At 39.1% G+C, this 20,397-nt stretch overlaps 1 protein-coding gene across 3 annotated transcripts in view; it reads left to right on the top strand.

Moving 5' to 3' along the window:
• Nucleotides 1-20,397, top strand: part of LOC139998278 (protein O-mannosyl-transferase TMTC1) — a 284,183-nt gene that overhangs the window by 161,856 nt on the left and 101,930 nt on the right. For all 3 annotated transcript variants that reach the window (XM_072022734.1, XM_072022725.1, XM_072022744.1), the window contains exons 4-6: nucleotides 5,235-5,366; nucleotides 7,264-7,336; nucleotides 13,854-13,957. In XM_072022734.1, coding sequence (XP_071878835.1) covers nucleotides 5,235-5,366; nucleotides 7,264-7,336; nucleotides 13,854-13,957 — 309 coding nt within the window. The remainder of the gene's footprint in view (nucleotides 1-5,234; nucleotides 5,367-7,263; nucleotides 7,337-13,853; nucleotides 13,958-20,397) is intronic.

The raw sequence follows: 20,397 nt of genomic DNA, 5'->3' as shown, positions 1-20,397 counted from the left end.
TTCTACACTGATCTTTGATCTTTAAAAACGTAATAACTTTAATACGATCGAATTATACGTGTTCATGCGATAAAACGTCTATCGTCGTTAAAAAATTCGAATTATTAAGCTATTCGTCAAACATCAACGATCCGAGCGGAGCTTTTAAATCACTCACAATTAAGCAGTTCACCAATCCCCTCGAAGAAAGAACCGCCCATTTCAAGTCGAAGTTTCAACGAACAGCTGCATTCATTAGCCCGATGAATCTATTTTTGAACACAGAGCATGGTCCGATAAATCATAAGATCAACGACCTTTCTCCCGTTTAAATTGTTATCTCGTTTGGTCATTCGTTCCTTTAATCGAACTTACAATTTATGAAACGCCGTTGTTCTTTCCATTTCAATTTCTTTCCACGGTGATAATTACCGGCCGAATATCCAATAAGTAATAATTTCTGCGCGTAATCCTCCGTTTTCAGGCGCGAGCATACGACCATACTGTTTTTGCCGTCTCAGACGGAACTCGGCACTCCGCCTCGTTACGACAACCGTTCATTAATCTTACTTACCGAGCTTTGATGTAAATTGTAAGAAATGCCGCGTCGCTCTGCTCTGGACGTTCTCGCCGTTTTTACCACCCCATGGTTTGCGCTTTTACCTTCTGGCGAGCTTGTTCCGCGTTAACCCCATCCTTCGAAATCTGGTGCCATTTCGCTTTTAGACCATTCGTTGCTGAAACTTGAGTGTACCTAGCCGAAGAACCAGATGTTTCTTTCTTTAGGTAGATTGGAAGGGATTTGGATGGAAGTCGACCTATTCGTTCGTTAGACAGTGTTGTTAACGTTAAATAATTTGATAACGCGAATGAGTCGTAAACGATGTAGTACGTACGAATTGTCGATTTCGTTTGACATCGAGTTGCTCGACAGGACTGGCAATAAAATTTTATTCCAATTTGTTGTTCGCTTGTTCGTTGTTCCTTTGGTATTTTGCTCATCTAATTTCACTTTGTTTCGTTTGTTAGGCGAGATAGAAGTTTATTCTCTCGAATATCTATTTGCGTCAATTAGCAACAATTACCATATGTGTTCGTCCGTGTCAAACGTCTTTCCAAATCTTCTTTATCAAATTCTTCGAACGATCCTATGAAAGATTTATTCGTTTTAGCTAACAGATAATAAATGTATTTATTATCTTCTTAGTCGTTATTCCAAATAAGTCTTGCGAGTAGACGGTACAGAATAAAAATAGTTGACAAAGTATAGGAAATGTCATAGTAAAGCGAGTTCTGCGAACTTTAACAGGACACTGGTGCGCAGTACGAACTAAGTTTCATTTTTACGTTTAACTTCTCCGATCCAAAAATATAACGCATTAAAAGCTTGAAACACGAGAACCATTGAATTTTAAGAGTATTTCACCTGAACATGGAGAATGATTGTAATAACAATTCCAGTCCGAGATATGGAGCGAAATGAATAAATGCGAATTGAACCGATGAAAAGTGTAAACGAGAGAGAGAATTTAAATGATCGTTTAATTTACCGTGAAATGCGAGAAGAGGAAGCTATCTGGATCTGGTGAATTTCAATTTCGTTTCGGCGGAGGAAAATGTGTATTTCCAAACTTCTCGAACGCGTAATTGCTACTATCGATATATATATATCCCTTTATTGTCACTTTCTCGTTTCTTTCTCACTTTTTTCTATTCCCCTTGCCCCTCGTTCCGTTAAAAACAAAATTATCTTTCACATTCGTTCAGAACCTCCTCTGCTGCTTTGCTATCCGACCTTTTCGAAGTTTGCATGACGACGCCGCGCTTCAAAGATATCCTAATTTAATTTCAAGAAGTTGAAATAGTTCTCGGCGAACTGTAGCTTCTTCCAGTAAGATGAAAAAAGGAAACAGAAGGAAGAAAAGAAACGACCGACGAGTTTCTCAACGCCATTGTTATCGACGATATATCTTTAACTTTCCTCTACTCTGGCTTGAAAGGTAACATTCCAGGGAGGAGCTGTCACTTTACAATGACAAGTCACGAACTTTCTTAATAACAATTTACCTCGAGTAAAGGTCGAAACATCTTTCTGATTAGTTGTACGTAGCAAGACCGAGCGTTACGTATGCTGTTTTTCTTATTTTCAAAGGAAATATATGTATCGTTTAATCTCTGCCGCTTTCACATTCGTATATCTTTACCTCTTTTCTTTGTACTTTCGAATAATCCTTCTTCGAGTATGATATTTTTGCCGGTCGTTCTTCTCTTTTGCAATTTAAATGCAAATTCGAATTATCTCGATGAAAGCAGGCGAAATGAAATTTTTTCGAACGTTTAAATTCCTTAAGGGTTTATATCGCGATATTTCAGTTCGAGTTCAGGTTAGTCGGAGAGAAATTACGATGTTACGACTATTAATTTCGCAAAAATATCGACAGAAGGTATGGATTTAAATCCAAATTTAACATGGGATCGTTTTTCCGCAACGGGGTTTCATTATTCGTCGTACGTATCGAATTACGAGGCGTTTCGCCACCTTTCCTTCGTCTATATTTTTTCCTACTTTCCAACGATCGTCCGGCCAGCCACAATGCAATCTAAATGTATCTCGCGAAGAATGAATATAATTGTTCCTTGCGGTGCCATGATTCAAAGATAGCTTAAGTTTATTATACCTTATAATGATCCTCGTTAATTTTTCCCAGAAATGCGTTATTAACTCCGCGAGCGATCTTTTAATTTGGACGTTTTTCAACTCTCGTTTCATTTAGATCGGCCCTCCAGACCGCTAAGTAAATTTTTTAATAGTGGTTCTAGAAAGTCGCGTTCTAAATTTCGCGTCTCGTGGAAGAATCTTTAAATACGAGCCACCGTTTCTGCAACTTTTGTGCTTCTTATTACATTCATTTGGTTTTGTCACGTTTCGAATCTGACTGTTATCTGACGATGTGTCTTTTTCTCGCATTAATCAGGTCGAAGGAGCAAAGTCAAAGTACGATCGGTGTATTTGGTAGAGCAGCTTATTTTTTTCATTAATACCATCGAGATGAATTTTTCATTTAACAGTGATCACGGTAGTAATATAATAATACAGATTGTAATGTGCACAAATTTGAAAAAAGTGTAGGCGAAGCATAATTTACATTTATAACAAAGATGGTGTAATATCGAAGACGTTCTTCTTTCGGGGAACTTCTCACGAACAAAACGTAATTCGACGTTATCTACAAAATTAATGTTGTATACACATACTCTGTGCATGTGTTTCGACACGCAATGCATAATTTCCAAGGTTTAACGAACAGTAACAATCGTTTCCTCTTTCTTGCTTAACACGTTCGTCGCCCAGCGTGATTCGGCTAAGTTTCCTGCGGGGTCCAAATCCGACCGCCTGACAATAAAAATTTTAGTAAATAATGTGAATACGAAATTTGAAACAAGGTGTATTAAAAAGATAAAATAAATTATATTAAAATATCGTGTGAATCTAAGCTGTCATATTTTTGAAATTTTAATAACTCTATGAGAAAATCACCAGCAAGTATTTCGACACGGGCTTTGTTTGTTTGATTCGTTTATCTAGTAGTCTTAGAGTGGCTCGAACCATAAGTTGTTTGCAGCCATACTGCAAACGTCGCCTTATCCATATAAAGTATACGAAGAGACAAAATATGTAAGCAGAAGCTTAGTCTACTGCCACCACCCAACCAGTGTTTACCCAAACAAAGCGCAAATCCTCCTGTATATAAGTTTTCTTTGTTGGACGTGTTATTACGTATTCTTGGCTTGTAGGATAAGTTGTTATTAGACATCGAAAACAGGAACAAAAGAAAGGATGGAGTAAATATTTTTGATAATTACTATCGCGGTACCCACTGCTAGGTAATTCGCTATTTACGTAAACCACGCGCAATCATTATGCTAATGAATTTAATCACGCTAATCGAAGAACAGAATATTTTAGAAAATTACGTATGTGTAATTTGTAAACTGCAATACATTAAAATATTCAATCGATCAAATTTTGATGAATTAATTATATGAACTTTCTGAGGTCGAGAATTCCTTTTAAACATTTTGGTATTTATTTATACATTTGATACATTTTAAACATTTAGGCGCATTGTTGTATACGAGTTTTGAAAATTAACTGAAAACTCACGTTTCTGGTTAACATAATGCAATAAAACATAGTGATTAACTACGGTATATAACAAATGGAATTAAAAGGTACCTCAGTTGCGCATTGTGTACTCTCCATTTCAGCGAGAGTTAACCGCTGCTATTTGAAATTGAGAGAAATAGAGGAATAAACATTGTATACCCGATCAAACAGTGGTTCATCGTTTAATAATATTATCCAGGAAACCAGTTCTTTTTTTATCTTTCTATCAATTCTCTCGTTATATACCGATATTTTAATTCTTTTGCAGCGTTCTGCGCGAGAATCTGAGGCAAATTAAATACAACTATATAAATATCGTGTTTTAAATGGCATTATTAGCCTATGGATGTTCATACAAGTTTAGAATATTGTTAATAAGTTATGAGATATCCGTGTCGATTGTTTTTCAGGATTAAATATCAGAGAGGCACGAAACTAACGGAGATAATCATAATTACAATAAAAATTCCATTAAGACACGAAATTAGAATTAAAGTTGGACTTTTTCTTCCAGAGTTATCGAACGAAAGACCTACCTAAGTTAAATTCATTATTAGATTGCAAGTATTCACGTAAATCTATGTTCTTACGAATATAAGTAAATAAATGCAATCTAATCAACAATTTCTTTCATTCGCTACATATTATTACAATAGAACGAGTGCTTTGCTTTGGGTATTTTTAGTCCTTTAAATTCTCCATGAGTGCATAGACACTGAGAATCTAGTCATCGCACGTAAATCAATCATTTAATATAATTTTTAATTCTATTTCCTGTATTCGATGTCAGAAATGCAAGAACTTTTCAATCGTTCGCTCTGAATTCTCCGTCACTTTGTTACCCCGTCAAAGGGACAAAACGAAAATTGAAAATTTTCGTACGTTTAATATAACGATATTTCGAATGTATTTTTAAGCTGGATCGAGGCTGTAGCTTCGCTTTCGAATTTTACATTAAAGCGCTCAACTTTCTATACGAGGAAACTTTGATGGTCACTGTGGAACTTCCTGTTACACAATTCCATCTTAACGACCGGATTCTATCCTAAACGCATCAAATGAAATTTTTTCTCGTTTCGTGTTCCAGGCAGCAGACGGCTTACGTGTGGAGCAGCGTGTGCTTGGGGGCGCTGTCGATGCTTGCCAAGGAAACCGGCATTACTGTTTTGCCTCTAAACCTTCTTTACGACCTTTGTCGCTCCTGGCATTCAATCAAGAGGTAAGCGTTTAAGTCTCACGCCCGCCGACCAGTTTGGAAACGCGACACGTAACTCACGTCGATAAATCCTGAAATAAGAAGTAACATTGTATCTAGCTCGTAGCTTGCGCGACTTTACGCGACCCTTTGCCACTTCTCAACCCACGATTTCTTCGTTTATAACGAGAATTGCAGTGAGCCGAGGGTGGATTTCATGCCGGTAGGATAATACGGCGTAGCTTCGACTTAGACCCTCGCTTTTCTGAGAATCGAAAAGCTCGAAAGCCATCGCTGCATCGAGATTCGCAGAAGGACGAACGATGCCTCGCTTCATCCTACAATTTCCGATATAATTATCGATCGGTGCGTCTGAATTTGATCGTATTCCTTTTGCGAAACAATGCTACTTTTGTGTATTTGTAGGTCAAATCAAAGACGAGGACTTCTTTTACTTTAATGACATGTCTGAATTTTTCCTGAGAACTATTAACACTTTGACTGGCACGCCGAAATTACACGTTTCGCCGAGGACGCCACGGGAGTATTTTTATTATTCAAGGTATATAATGGCAGAATAATAATAAATTGACGATGTAGGACAACGTTCTTCCCCAATGGACCGTTTATCTTATTGGTGGCGCCTTGGTAACAGTTGATGGCGACATATTATAGCAAGGCTTCGTCTATTTCAACAAACCATTCGCATTCGTTATTTCGTCGCAAGCAAAACGTCCAGAATATATTGTTGGAACGTGTAGAAGATACTAGTAAACGGTATTTGCTCATTCTATATATAATAGTAAGGTATGTGCACACTTACAACTTCGATTATATGATTATAAAGCAGCATTTACAATTATTTTCTAAGGTGTGTTTATAATAATATTCGTAGATTACCCCTCAAAGATATGGATGCAAACACAGTGCACCGCTAGACGCAAGATTCATTCTCATTGTCTTTTTGTTGATGTTCTTCTTATTCCAAAGTATCTTCCATTTATCGGTTATATTCAAAATAACTGTAAAGATATAGCAGGGATTCGGAAATACAAATAATTTACTTTATTCAGCACACAACGGTTATACATATATCTTATACTCTGAAGACCTCGTAAACCTACTCGCACGCACGCTTGTTGTCAACCGACTCTTTCAGATGCTTCTAAACGACTGCCAATCGTCTTTTGTCCCAACTAAGGCCTGGACGCTCTCTGACGCTTGCACACACATTCACATGTACAGTGTAAATGTATCATCTTCCTAACTCGATAACCTAACTCTTAATTTTCATACAATTTTTACAATTGTAAGAAGTTCAAGCGCTTCGGTCATCCATTGATGACACCACCGTGGCGTCACAGGAGAAACCGTGTCCGGTCGTATATGACCAACGTGGCAGTCAAAGTGTTAAAAGCCGGATAAGGAACGAGTAGGGACGAGCGTGAATAAAATTGCGTTGGACGATAAAATATAAAAATGGCGCGACACCGTATGCAATATGTAATACGAATATCGTGGATCCTCCTTTGCATACATTCGGAGAATAGGATTTATATGCGCAAGATTTGCGTTAATGGAGGACTCTGGCTATCGGAGTTAAACAAAGACAATCCGATGCTCGACCGTAAAATAGGGAAATCGGATTAACTGTTTACAACGGATTATGCGGGGCCAGCGTATTTGAATAACTGCGCTTCGAGGCACGCAAATGAGGGCCGCTAAATTCATGAGTTACTCGAAACTTTAACTAAAAGGAAGACGCTTGGATCGATTAAACGTAATTTCCGAAATAGAGGAAAGATAAGGAGCGATGAAAAGTATTTGGCTGATGTCGATTGGATCACGGAACGACGACATGGTTGGAGTTTTTTCCACGATAACGACCAAGTTCGCTGAATGCTTTGTTTCTTCGTTTCAGGTCTATTTTCGAGGCCAGATGGAACGACGATTCGAGACACTTTTCTCGTCGGGCTGCGGTGCTGCTTGTTTCGGTGAGTTCAATATGTATCCTCGAAATTAAATTAGATTAAAAACACGTTTCTGTTCCTAAGTATGACAGTTATTGATTATTATAGGGACGATTAATTACGTACTGTTCGTGCAGATAGAAGATAATGATCGAAGGGTTCTAGGATTGACAATTATATATCGATATTCTCAAAGCCTGAACCTAAATGTTATCGATAAAATTTGAAGTCGATTATTACGGTCAGGAAATCGTAAGAAACCTACGTCTAGAAATATTAGAGACAAAAGTATGGCAAATGCGAGACTCGAGAAGCCCACAATCGTCGCCAGTCATGTCACTTTTAACACGGTTACTCGCCTATTGAAATCAGATTTCATAGCTATCAAATGGACAAGTCAACCAGCTTCTCCGATGACAACAAGAGAAAGACATGGCAATAAGCCCCATCGCGCAGCCACGAATACCATACAGGGAATAGAATCGAATCCTCTTAACGTGTCGCACGTAGTCACTCGTGCGTGGAAGCCCTGCATGATTTCCCGACGAGCAAGGGACGCGCGTATTTTACTCAATGGCTATGTCGTTATCGTATTACCCGCAATGTCTAAACTCGTGTCGGACAAGAACGAATAAAGAGATCGTGCATGGTCTCTACGTATCCGCGTCTATCCATTTATCTTGTTTCACGAACTCGTTCACCTTGTGCTTCGAGACATCGTTCAGGAAATTCCTGACCATAGCAGAGAGGGCAATAATGAAATTGAAACGCAACACCGGCTGAGATCGATATCGGTGGGGTTCGGGGCGTTCTGCGGCAAATTTATACCATCGTTTACATGGAATTATCCATTTGTGTAATGGCTAATTGACTGTTCAAATACCCCTGACCTCTATACACCTGCACTAAATATCTTGTATATCAGATTTGGTTCAAACTAGCCACGTTTCGTGATACTTGCAATGAAATTCCAAAATTTGTTACACAACACGCACAGTGTGTGTATTTGTCATAGTTGTACACATTTGAAATAGTAAAGTAGCAACGCAAGACTCAAAGATATATAATTGGAGACGAGACAAGTGGTCTGAACCATCGATAAGACTGGAAAATGCGTTTTGCGGTATTCGCGAACGCACTCGGGTCCGCATCGTTAATATTTAACGACCGATATCTTCAGTTTTTATCGTCAAACCGCCGAGATGTTAGCAGCGTCTCGTCGGCTTAAGTAAGTTTAACGATCGTTAACGCAGATATACTCGACGATGCCGAGAGTTCACTTTTACGATCGCGTAAGATAAACTCGCTTCCCTCGAATTGTGTTGGCCAACCCACGGAAACTACTTAGGCTGTTCCAGCCTGACGTAAAGCGATCGTGGCTTTCGAGGACTTACGATGAAATACGAGACAGAGAGGTGGTGTAGCAACGGGGTAGTTATGATTGCACAGATGCCATTTATCAACTTGCCTTTTCTTTCTCTTCTGTATTCTCTAACAGACTTGTCTTTCCACGAGAACGTTTTTAAAATTGTAACTTCTATGGAAGTATTCGTTAGTAAATAGGAAAGAGTAATTGATTTCTAATATTTCTTCTGCTTGTAATTAGTTAAACTTGCGCAGTGTTTGAGTAAGTATCGCGTTGAAAGTTTTAGACAACAACGATATCAAACTAACGAGCGATTTTTTCTAGAATCTAAGAGCGACGCACGTTGTTTTTAAATCTTTGTCCGTGTTTCGACTCTTCTCGTAATTCGCGTGATTTGTACCGTATCCACGAGGTTATGGACGTGTACCAAGTATTGCCGAACCGATGGAAAGTCTTGTGTACGCACAGCGCGTAGTTCTACCAAACGGGATTCCGAGTTATGCTAATTTATGCGAAGAAATCAGGGAGGCGTGCGGTCACAACCCTCGTGGAGGATCTCCCGTACGCACTTCACTGGCTTTCCGTCCTCTTCCTTTCTGCCACCTATTGCCACTTACGCGTCTGAAGGTATGTTCTTTCCGACAGGGTTACTCGACGTTCTTCTTCCCCTCAGCAACACTGAATTTCAAGGACGTAAAATTTGCTGATCTTTATGAGGTAGACCCCTGGGTGGATTTCGTGTTATAGGGGTGTTTGGTGATCCGAGAGCGATATATCGTTTCGAGCTATCTTCGTAGAAATTTTTTCAAGTTCTTCATCTTGTACGGAAATTAGATTCTTATCGTTTAAATATTGTCTATTAGTTATACGTTTTATAAAGAGCAACAGGAATTGCAAGAATTTAGTGCAATTAAAAATAGAGAAAATTTAATAAGAGTTTTCAGAAAGCAAAGAACAGTGTAAATATAAAAATGACTTGTTTGACGCTAGTGTTGTGTTTGTAGCGGTAGAAAAATTCTTTGGTATTTCAAAGAAATAAGTTATACTTGTGGAACCAACGATCAAGTCCTCGACCTTTAAAATAGCAAAGCGGTGGTAGATTTTCATCGTCAGTTTGCAAAGTATAAAATTCGTTGTATTCTTAACACTAAAACTACCGATAGTTAACACGAAGCTATTTCTACCAAAAGCAGTGAAAATGACTGTCTTTAAATGTCTTTGAAAAAGAAAATGAAAAAATGTCTTTAAAAAATACGTAATAATAGAATATTTTTATATTTATTGATTTATTACTTTCTTAAAGAAGGAATTCCATGTTACGTAGTGCATTTTTGGTATTATTAATCAATCTGCGACTATGATCCCTAAACGAGGGTTGACACATTTATAAAATTGTAGAATCAGTAATTTTCACTGGTGTAGTATTTCTAGTGTTAGCATCTAGCGATCGATTCGGAATTTTCCTGATAACTGATGTCATCATATCGAATGATACGCAATAAGAATTTTAAAAAGGCGTGGGAAGTTGTACAAAACGAGGAAACTGGTTAATTAGGATTCCATAAACAGGTTGCAGGACCCTTTTACACTTTGACAAGCACCAGTCATGTTTGACTGGTATTGGTATAATTAGCCTCGATATAAAATTATTTTGAGTTTGAATACATAAAAACAAAAAAAAAAATTCATTACATTATTCTTTTAGTTATCGTTGCGAAAATCATTACATCATTGTGGGAAAAAATATAACATTAAGTAGGAATTTTAAAATAAAATTGTAAAACCAATGGTGGTGGTAGTTCTAGTGTTAATAAAAGCTAAGTATACGTACCAGATGCACCAGAATTACAGTTTGCAAATCAAAATATATAAACAAAAATTCTCTATCAATTTGGTCAAGTTGAATCAAAATATACGTACGAACTTGCTTTATTTGGTCTCAGTGATAAAATGTATATCATATATGAATATAAGCATCTTTTACTTTACTCAAAAAAGTCGCGTGGAAACGTTGAGAAGTCAAAGAACTCGAGTGTCGTCACTCGTAATTAAATTCTTCGTTCAATAAGTTCGGTGCATCAACAATTATCGATACGCGTACAGGTACATATTGGCTTTGGTCGAACGGTATTTACATTCGGTTAGAACGGAACGCATGATTCTCTACAACGGTAACAGTCGTAATCGATAACACAATGCATTAGAGATGTTCGCTGTTGACTGGTTCTATACGAGTATGTCTATTGTTACTCAATTGGTTTGTCGCTTAAATCTTAGCTCTATGCTTTGTATTATCTTAAGGCTGTGGACGTAATTATAATTCCGCGTAACCGAGTTAACGTGGCTGTAAACTGCTTTCGTTTGCAAACAATAGAAACGTTTAATTAACAGATTCCAAAATAGAATGCTCGATAGAAGATCTAGGAACGCGATGACGCGTTTACGAAAGCCGCAACATACCTTTGATAGTTCTCACAGGAAAATTAATTACACGTGTAATCAGGAACTTTGTGCGTACGTGTACGGTGTTCGGCGTATAACGTTGCGCTTTGTTATCCAAATTAATCTTGAATAATGTATTCGTGGGAGAGAGAAGCGGAGTCCTGATCGCTGGTCCATTAACAGTTAACCGAATGTTCTCTCCGACTATAGGGAGAAATCGTACGTTTCTTGCCTCCGACTATCGGCACAAGGTTCGCCATTTGAAACACCAAACGATCCACGATCTACGAATCCTCTATGAATGACTGCGGACGTGATCGATTTGACCGTCGAGTGATCCTGTCTCCGATCGTCGAGACGGAACGTTCGAATTCGAAGCTTGGACGATTCTAGCCTTGTTAAATTCGACCGAACGTCCAACAAGGTCCAAGTGGCTCTAAAAATACGCGTGCTGATTAGTTTTCACCGAACGCAAAGGAAGATTAATCAGCAGACTCGTTAGATACCCTCGCGTGTGAGCCTGAGGCGCGCCTTTAACGAACAGGCAATAAACAATACTTGAAGAGAATGAAAGCAGCGTTATAGGTGTTACGATCGTCGAATGAAATTCTTTCGAATGGAAAATAGCCTCTCACGTTCCAATTACTCGCTTGCCATAAAATTATTTTCGAAAATCACGTTGCTGTTCCTTGGAACGAAACGAGTATCTTGGTACCTACATCATAGAGAAGAAATAGACAGCTCTAAAACTTTTGATAAACAATTAATTCCATACGTTTATCGTCTCTCCGTTACGTACAATATAATTATATAATATAACGTATTTCTAAACGATATTTGATTTCCACTTTATGTCTTTTTCATCGCGCAATGGGAAGATATCATCCAATCGTCACACCAAATTTTATCATAGCAGAAGGAAAAATAAAACGGGAATCGATGGAACATAAAAATACACGACGGAGCGCGTTGGTCTCGTGAGAAATATATTCCCGGGTGTGCAGGGAGAGGTTATAATACCACCCCAGGCATTCCCGGAAGACTAACAAGAGGGAATTCCGGCGGGAACGCGGTCCAGCGACGTTCCGCGCGCGTCGGATATTTACCGAAATTGAATTTCTGTCTCGTTCCTGGCGTTCGTGGCGTGGGTCAGCGAGCCCCTTGGCGACGTAACACGATATATTCCCGGTGTGTCCAAGGACGAAGACGTCAGTGGCCAACGAAACGAGGGGTGACGTGGAACGAGAGTTGTTCGACATGGAAACGTCGACGTGGGACGTGTATCGAGTACACGTACGTAACGGCGGCTTCGTTGATCGGAGAAGAATATGAATACCTTGGATTGGCAGACATTGTCCGGCTCTAGAACCCTTCTAGAATCCACTCGTTTTCTATCTATACCAAGAACACGCCGGACATGCAGGATGGAGGATTCTGGCGAAGACAGAAAGAGAAAGGGTTGATGGGAACCGTCTACGTGGTGAAGTTGGAGGGTAAGGCGTAAAGAGCGATCTCCATCGAAGAGGATGGGTTGGCCTGGCTATCGGAATAGCGAACTGGCGCCGGACGTGACAGAAATGCGACCAAAGAACGCGTGTGTCGTTCTACTACGTAAACGCCATGACGACGTCTCGTTCTATACCATTGGCATCCGATCGGAATGTTATCCGCTATATTTTGACGTATTGCGATGGAAGATCGATTTTTGGCTACGAGATATTTACGGTAGAGACGGAGATGTTTAAAGGAAAGATAGATATACGTGTATGATCAAATGCTTCTAGTACGATTGTAAATTTGATTTATCCTCTCAATGGTAATTCTTGTGCGAAGTTGTACGTTAACGAGATTAAGTTTTCAGCGTGGTGCTACCGTAAATCTGCGACTCGTAATTGCAATGCGATAGAACCGAGATGCGTAATATCAACGATATTTCAGTTAAAGTACAGAAAAAACTTCTTTGCAACGTTATATTGTTATATATTGCACATACACTCTGGTACAAAAGCCTCGGGTCAGCTTTCATTTTTAAACAAGTTTCAGTACTTGGTATAAATTGAGAATCACGAAGCACGCAACTAAGTCGGGTAGTGTATTTCCGCGTAAGATTTTTAAATCGAGGCTTTTCCTGTTTTCCGTTTTCCAAGCTAGCGAATGAAACCTTCCAATGCTTCTAGCAGTGTAGCGAGTCATTGAGCCGCGAGTCGAGAGCCTCCTCCAGAAAAGGCTAGTAAGTAGCACTTCCGCAATCTGGATTCCCTTTTGTTTTACTCTCATTCATCTTTCGAGTCGCGTAAACGGCAGGCAAAAGGTTCGCGTTTTAGGGCGGCGTAAATCTTGGAGAAACAATTCGTTGAAAATTCGGACGAGATTAAATCGATAGCGTAATCGGATCTATAAAATCGGTAAACATTGAATATTTCATTCGATCCTGGTTCTAACTTTAACGAGGACTGCAGTGATTGATATAAGTAGATACGCACGAATACAGAATGGAGTTATCACTCTTTGATATTAGTGTGACATTGATGTCGCTCGAAGATTCGTCTACGATAAAAAAAAAAAAAAAATTATTATATCGAAGTTAACTTTTTATAGAAATATTCGAACAACTTTACTACGATCTATGTGTTTTGAACGTAGACGAAAGGAGAAAAAATTGTAAAGTAAATACGCGTTACTCGAAACAATTAAACACGCAAAAATTGTTAAAGGATTTTTTTTTGTTCGCAGTTTGGTGTACTGTTGGTGGTACGTCTGGCTCTTCTTCATGGTACTCTGCCCAAGTTCTCGCCGCAGGATAATCCGGCAGCTTTTCATCCCTGTTTCCACGTCAGGTGAGTATCCACATAAGTCCTTTATGTTACATGAGTCGTAACAAGGAATCCTATTACGATGTTTCAAAACTCATACCACCTGCGGACACGCGGAAACCGTATACGGTTGTTGTCTAGCTCAGGATGTAGCAAGCAGTATCGTGTAAACATGAAATCAAAATGACCAACAATCAAACGTGTTTACTACTTTGATCTTACTATACGCGTTTACGTTCCCTTTTTAGCAGCTGTTCGTTGTACGTTCAATCGGAGAATTCAATTAATCTTATTACAATCTAATTCTCGTCCCTTTGAAGCTTTGCTTTTATATTTCAAATCTTAAAGATTAAATCGCCTTTTGGTAATTGCAGATATAGTAGTTTCTCGAGTAGTAAACGAATTAATAAGGAAATAAAAATGTCCGAATAGTGGAATTTGTAGGTAATAGAATTAGATACGATGTTAATGAAATTTCAGATAAATTAATTTTTAAATTCGACGTGTTGTCAACCACGTTGAAACTATTTTTACATTTGATTTTAGAATCAAATACGCATTTACCGTATTGCACAGTTATAAAATATTAATAACGTTAGTTGTACGTATACACTATCGATTGAAATAAACTAACGTAACGACTGAACAAATATTATCCGTTTCATATAAAAACATTGCGAATTTGTCATCTATTTCCAATAGGCTTATATCTTCGAATCTATCAGATCATACTCTCCTTCGACAATTCTATTTTAGAACACGTATTGCTTTTTAGCCATCGAGTGACATAAAAGTCGGAATATCAACAAAAAATGGGCTTATCATATTTTTTCCGTGTAATCTCCATATTCGTAAAAATTTTTTATGATTGTTCAAACGCTTCCGCGAGCTACTGTAGTTTCTCTGTTTTAACCAATGAAACAGTTACCCCGAGGCCAACCACACAGAATGTCACGTCAAACTATGTTTCCTACAGGATATCCTTTGCTCGTGAAGGATATCTCTCCGTTTCCCAGTTTTCCGGATAGAGGCCATCGTTTATACCGTGTCGCTGCTTTCAGGCTGACCCGAATCTACGGTAGTGCTCGAGTTAAAACGCCTGGCTTTTTCCTCTTTGTGTCGCGCTTCCAGCGATATCTCAAACTTCCGAATTCTTCGCCAATGAACATTTCTCTCGGCTCGTCCCGGTTAAACCGACCTTCCACTTTTCCAGCTGCTTACCTCTGATTCGGACACTGGTGGGACGAGTTTAGAAACGCGAAGGCAAATCAAGCCGGTAGATAGCTGCATCGTGAAGGAGCCGATGCTCGCGCAGCTTTTAAAAATATTTCTCCATCGAATTACGAAGAGCAAACGTACTCTCGTTTGCAACAGTCTGGAAGAGCGTTCTTTCAATTTCCAATCGTTCCTCGCAACATCCTGTGAAATTGGCCTCCGTTTGCTCTAGTACGAAACTGTCCCTTGGGGCACCTCGTTTGTAACGTGTTTCGATTTTCGAATGTACGTACAAATGTGAACATCCAAGGACGAACGTCTCGAAGCGCGAATATCTTCGATATCGCGTATTTTTCCGAGTTTTACAATATTCCTATCGTTTCCGGTTGCTTTCACAATTAGTACGATACGCTTCCTGTATGGTATTACTATACAAAATATTTAGACACGTACAATGTCAATTTCGTACTGTGGTAACGAAGGAAACGCACTGTCCAGATAACAGAACGTTCGAATATCAGAATGTTCTGACGGTAGAATGTTTGTACAGTAGGTATTCCGATACTGGAGATTCTACCGTGTTCCTAATGACAGTGCTGGATTACATCAGGATTTATCCATACATCAGATATAGGTACGATCAATTGTTGTTACAGCTAACATTGACTATATATCTGTATTTTGGCTACCTCATTGATACGAAATGTGACACTTGCACAGATAGTTCTTCCTATTAATACGATACTCCTGTCACAATCATATCTATTTTAAATTGAAATAGTTCTTGATCATTAGTAAACGGACTTTATTCCATCGATACACCAATCCTGGGATAATCGTATGATACTCCTCAATCAAATTTTGTAGATTTCCCATACTGGTTTAAGAATTTTGAAGTATTAATAGACTTTCCGTTAATATCCCTTGAGAAATTAAAAAAAAATCGCTGCTTTTATCTTCGGAGATTTAAAAAATGCAGGTAATAGATTACATTTCATTAGTTGATAGAAATATATAATACAAATTCTACGAAATATTCGAACAACGCAATATTATATATTCTCTTTTTTTTTTTTTTTTCGTAAGAGATCATCGATTATTTGATTGTACCAGAATCGCAAAGGTACATTCTACAGGAACGCAGGAATGCTCGCGCGAATCTAGCCGGCCCTAAAGGTTAGCTCCGTGTAGGCTCGAACGATCGTAAATTTTACGAAACGGTGGTACTTCCGGCCAAATTATACATCTCATAAAGTATTCCCGGCCGGTTCCTCGAAGCAAGGCAGAAAGTATTTCGCATAATATCTTTTCGAGCCACGCGGCAGAAAAGGTGGGTTGGGGAAGAGGGGAAGAGGGCTATACGAACCCTTCTGTCGGGGTTCGATCCGTCGCGACTGTGAGAGAGAAGAAGAAGGAAGAAGGATGAAGCACGCGGTACCAGTGAGGAGGAAAAACGAATAAATACGGGAGCAGAGTTCGAAAGAGAAGGAGAAACCGGGACCGGCTCCGATACGCTGATACGGCGGAACGATGCGAAAAGAACGGCACAATATTTCAATATGCTAAAATTATCGAGCGTTTCCTCCGGCTGTACTTTTGCTAAGTAAAGCTTCCAACTCTCTGCTTCTCGCTCCTCGCATCGACAGTTAACGAGGATTCCTTCAACGTGCTGTGGATTTTCACCGATCGATTCGAAGCGATTCTGAAAGAATATAACATAGAGGAGTAGCGGGATGGAAAGTATTTATGATTTTGTTCGCCGAATAATCGAAAATCGACGGATTTGTTTTTTTCCGAATGATTTAATTTTCTGCTAGTACTAAAATCGCTCTAACGTACCGATAGCAGGAAAACGTATTTTCCTGTAAAAAAAAAAAAAAAAAAAAAAAAAAAAGAAAGAGAGAAACTACCAAAACTACCCTTACTCTGCCCAACGTGTTTGCACGAAGCTTAACGCCAAATTATTCACATCAAACGCAGCGAAATCGCTAAGCCAAACAACACATCCAGCAACCGTCACATTCAAATTCCACATTCGGTTCATGAAATGTATCTACCGTCGAAAATCCCCGGAACACACCGGAAATGTATCAACTGAGCCGCGTTAACCTAGGACAGGCTGCACGCGATATTTATTACCGGTCGACATCAACACCTATTTATAACATCACCGTCAGAACTCCAGGGCCAAAAAACGGCCAATCTGCGTATCAACTCCGGTATCACGTTATCGGAACGAATGGTCATTCGTTATTGTCGCGCGACGCGATTCCCAATACATATACGCGATCGGGCAAAAACGAGGACACGAAATCGAAAACGGTGAACAACGTGCTGGACGCTTCTATTCGGTTCTATTCCTCGAATAATACAATAATTCTTCCGTGGACAGGGTGGCAGGAAGCAGGAACGTTCCGGCGTAACGTGGTGGAACGCGAGTTCCAGGGCGAAAAGGAAGTGCACCGCGTCATATCGAGATATCGAAATGGAGCGTTACATCGGGACCGGTCCTATTTTCTCGTCCGCGTAAACCACCGGGACATATTCCTTTCTCGTGGCGCGATAGCTACTCGGGTCCAGTCGATATCGTCGGTCTTCGGGGAGATAGCGAAATCGGCTTCACCGGACATGCTCGTCGAACCGTAAAATCGAGTCGTATATTTCGGTATTTTTTCGCCGCGATTTCGAGACGAGAAAGCGAGGCACGTCACTTTCCTGCTTTCTGCCTTCTCACGGTGTGTTACGTGCTTAGATGGAATAATTTAGTGTCACGATGGTAATATTTGAGACCGGGGCTAGGCGAGCGTCGGACCGCCGCTGCATTGCAAAAATCTACCGACACACGATCGTTTTACGCATAACACCCAGTCTGAAAGGAATCCGCGTTCTTTTTTGATGTTTGCTCGTCGATTTGAAGATTCGTCGACATAAAGACTCTACGAATTTTGATATTGGCATCTGGTAAGAAATCAAACGGGGAAAATCTTCGTTACTTGCGTTATCTTTGCTTATCCGTGCTTATCTCGTCCATACTCATCCCAGTTTCTTCATTTTTTCGATAACTTACCAGCTGAACTTTCGCAAATGCTAGATATATTTTTAGTTATATTGTGTTTTTGTACTATGGCTTGTAATAAACGTAGCAATAACGATAGGTAAAGCAGCAATGAAACAGTATAAACAGGAGTCCAGCAAATCGTAACATGCAGTCAGTACGCGCGTACCGAACAGATTCTCTAAATCGTCTTTCTCGAAAACGGAGTCTCATATGGAAAAGCTTCATTCTACTTTTTCAACTTACTTTTTCATGAGGCGATTTCACGATTGCAGAGCCACCGCGTACGCCTATAGATTTCGCGCTGGCTTTTCCACACGATCCCCTGTTCTCCTTTCGAGGATTCCAGGCACTTGCTAGCCTCATATGTATGGCACACATGGTAGGGCGCTAGCCGACACGTGTCTCGGGAATGACGCTGCAGGTCGTGGAAATTCGAGCGTGATATTTCGTTTTCCAACCGTCCGTTAATATCGCGCGACCTAGAAAGATTTGCGAAATTACTTCCCCGCCGTGCAGCGGATGGATGGGATCTGGCTGCCACGGTGAACAGCGGTCGCGACATTTTTTAGGCCAAAGAAGCTTCTTTGCGTGTCATCTGTGCCGTAGGTCGTAATTTATCGGTCGCAGCAAAGAATTTTGAAGAAGTAATTCCAAGTAATTCGAAACGATCGAACGGGATATTCTTAAAAATGATTTATTTTAAGATATATTCGATTTACTGTCGAATGGGAATTAATCGGTTCTATAAAAACAACTGCGTAACGTTGTACGAGACTCTAAATTTGTAATGTAATTAGATCTAGTTCTCCTGTGATATAATAACAAATATGGCAATCGCGTAGTATGATGAACGTTTCGTTTAACAAAATTGAATCGTATTGGACGAACGTATTAGAAATATTAGGATATTCTTTTACTTTTTTGAAAAAAGACACAAGCACAGAGTTATTTCTGTTGAAAGCTTTCAATTGTATCAGATATTTTGTTTCAATGAATGGCATTATGGAATGTACTTTAAAACTACACATCGATGCGAATAATTTTGACGAATGTCGTATAAACTTTGATTATTCAATCAGATATTCTATTGCGATGAATTGAGAAATTATATGGAGTGTTTTAAAATGACCAGTCAGTAGAATACGTTTCCTTTTGAAATAAATATACCATTGAACAATTGAACGTCGTTCTCTATTGTGTAGAAATAAGATTTCAAAGTGCAGCTTTTTAGACGCTTTGTGAACGAAATGCATAAAAGAGCTGGCGCATGCCAGCAAATTAATCATCCATATATATTCAAAGCGTATAATTTTAATTCTTTCTTATTGAAAAACAAAACATTATTGGATATACGTTTATTAAATATAAAACGTTCCTATCATCGAGCCTTATTACGGTATAATTAAACGAATTCTGCAATATTATATTCTCTGCAAATCCCGCATATTGTCCAAAGTATTTCAAAACGAAATGAAATATTTAAGAGGATAAAAAATTCAATAGAAAATAGAGTGAATTACGTCGCATTTAACGCAGTATATATTTCACGAATTTATCAGAAAGCTTGATAAATTCATCAAATGACCTCGGTGTTACATTCCAATCTGAGTTAGAGAAATTATCTAAAAATCCCATTCGAATTAATTCAAGAAACCTAGAACTCTTTCATATACTTGGTTTAAAATATTCGTCCTAATTTCTTTATTATTCGTTACGTCGCTTGACTTAATTAATAATTCGGATCACTTCACCGATGCAAAACTGTTATTTTACCGAATTAATAACGTACTTTCGAAAATGTTGCGATTCTTTCAACTATTCCTTGGGAAGACTTACACGCTGTTTCCCCCTGACACGTTGAAAAAGACTGAAATGTACGTATGAAATAGAAGTAAATTGGCAAAAACATTAGAACGTAAGTATCACGTTTTAAGGAACGAGCGCGATTTAAGGCTAAGCGATGGTGTCGAGCAAAGTGGCTGAGGCAATGTGAATTTTGTTACCGCCGCTTATTTTCGCAAAATGCTGCAATTATAGCTTTATTGTGGTACGCGCGGCACTATAATTTCAGACGGGGCAAGTTGAACCACGTTATTCTCGCTCGTGTCCTAAATGACGGCATCGATGAATATTCCTTCAGAAAAGGAACGGCACTCACGAAATTAAACTCGATATTTATTATAGGTATCGC

The sequence above is a fragment of the Bombus fervidus genome, chromosome 1 (assembly GCF_041682495.2).
Source record: "Bombus fervidus isolate BK054 chromosome 1, iyBomFerv1, whole genome shotgun sequence".
Lineage (NCBI taxonomy): Eukaryota > Metazoa > Arthropoda > Insecta > Hymenoptera > Apidae > Bombus > Bombus fervidus.
This window is presented reverse-complemented; position numbering and strand designations above follow the sequence as displayed.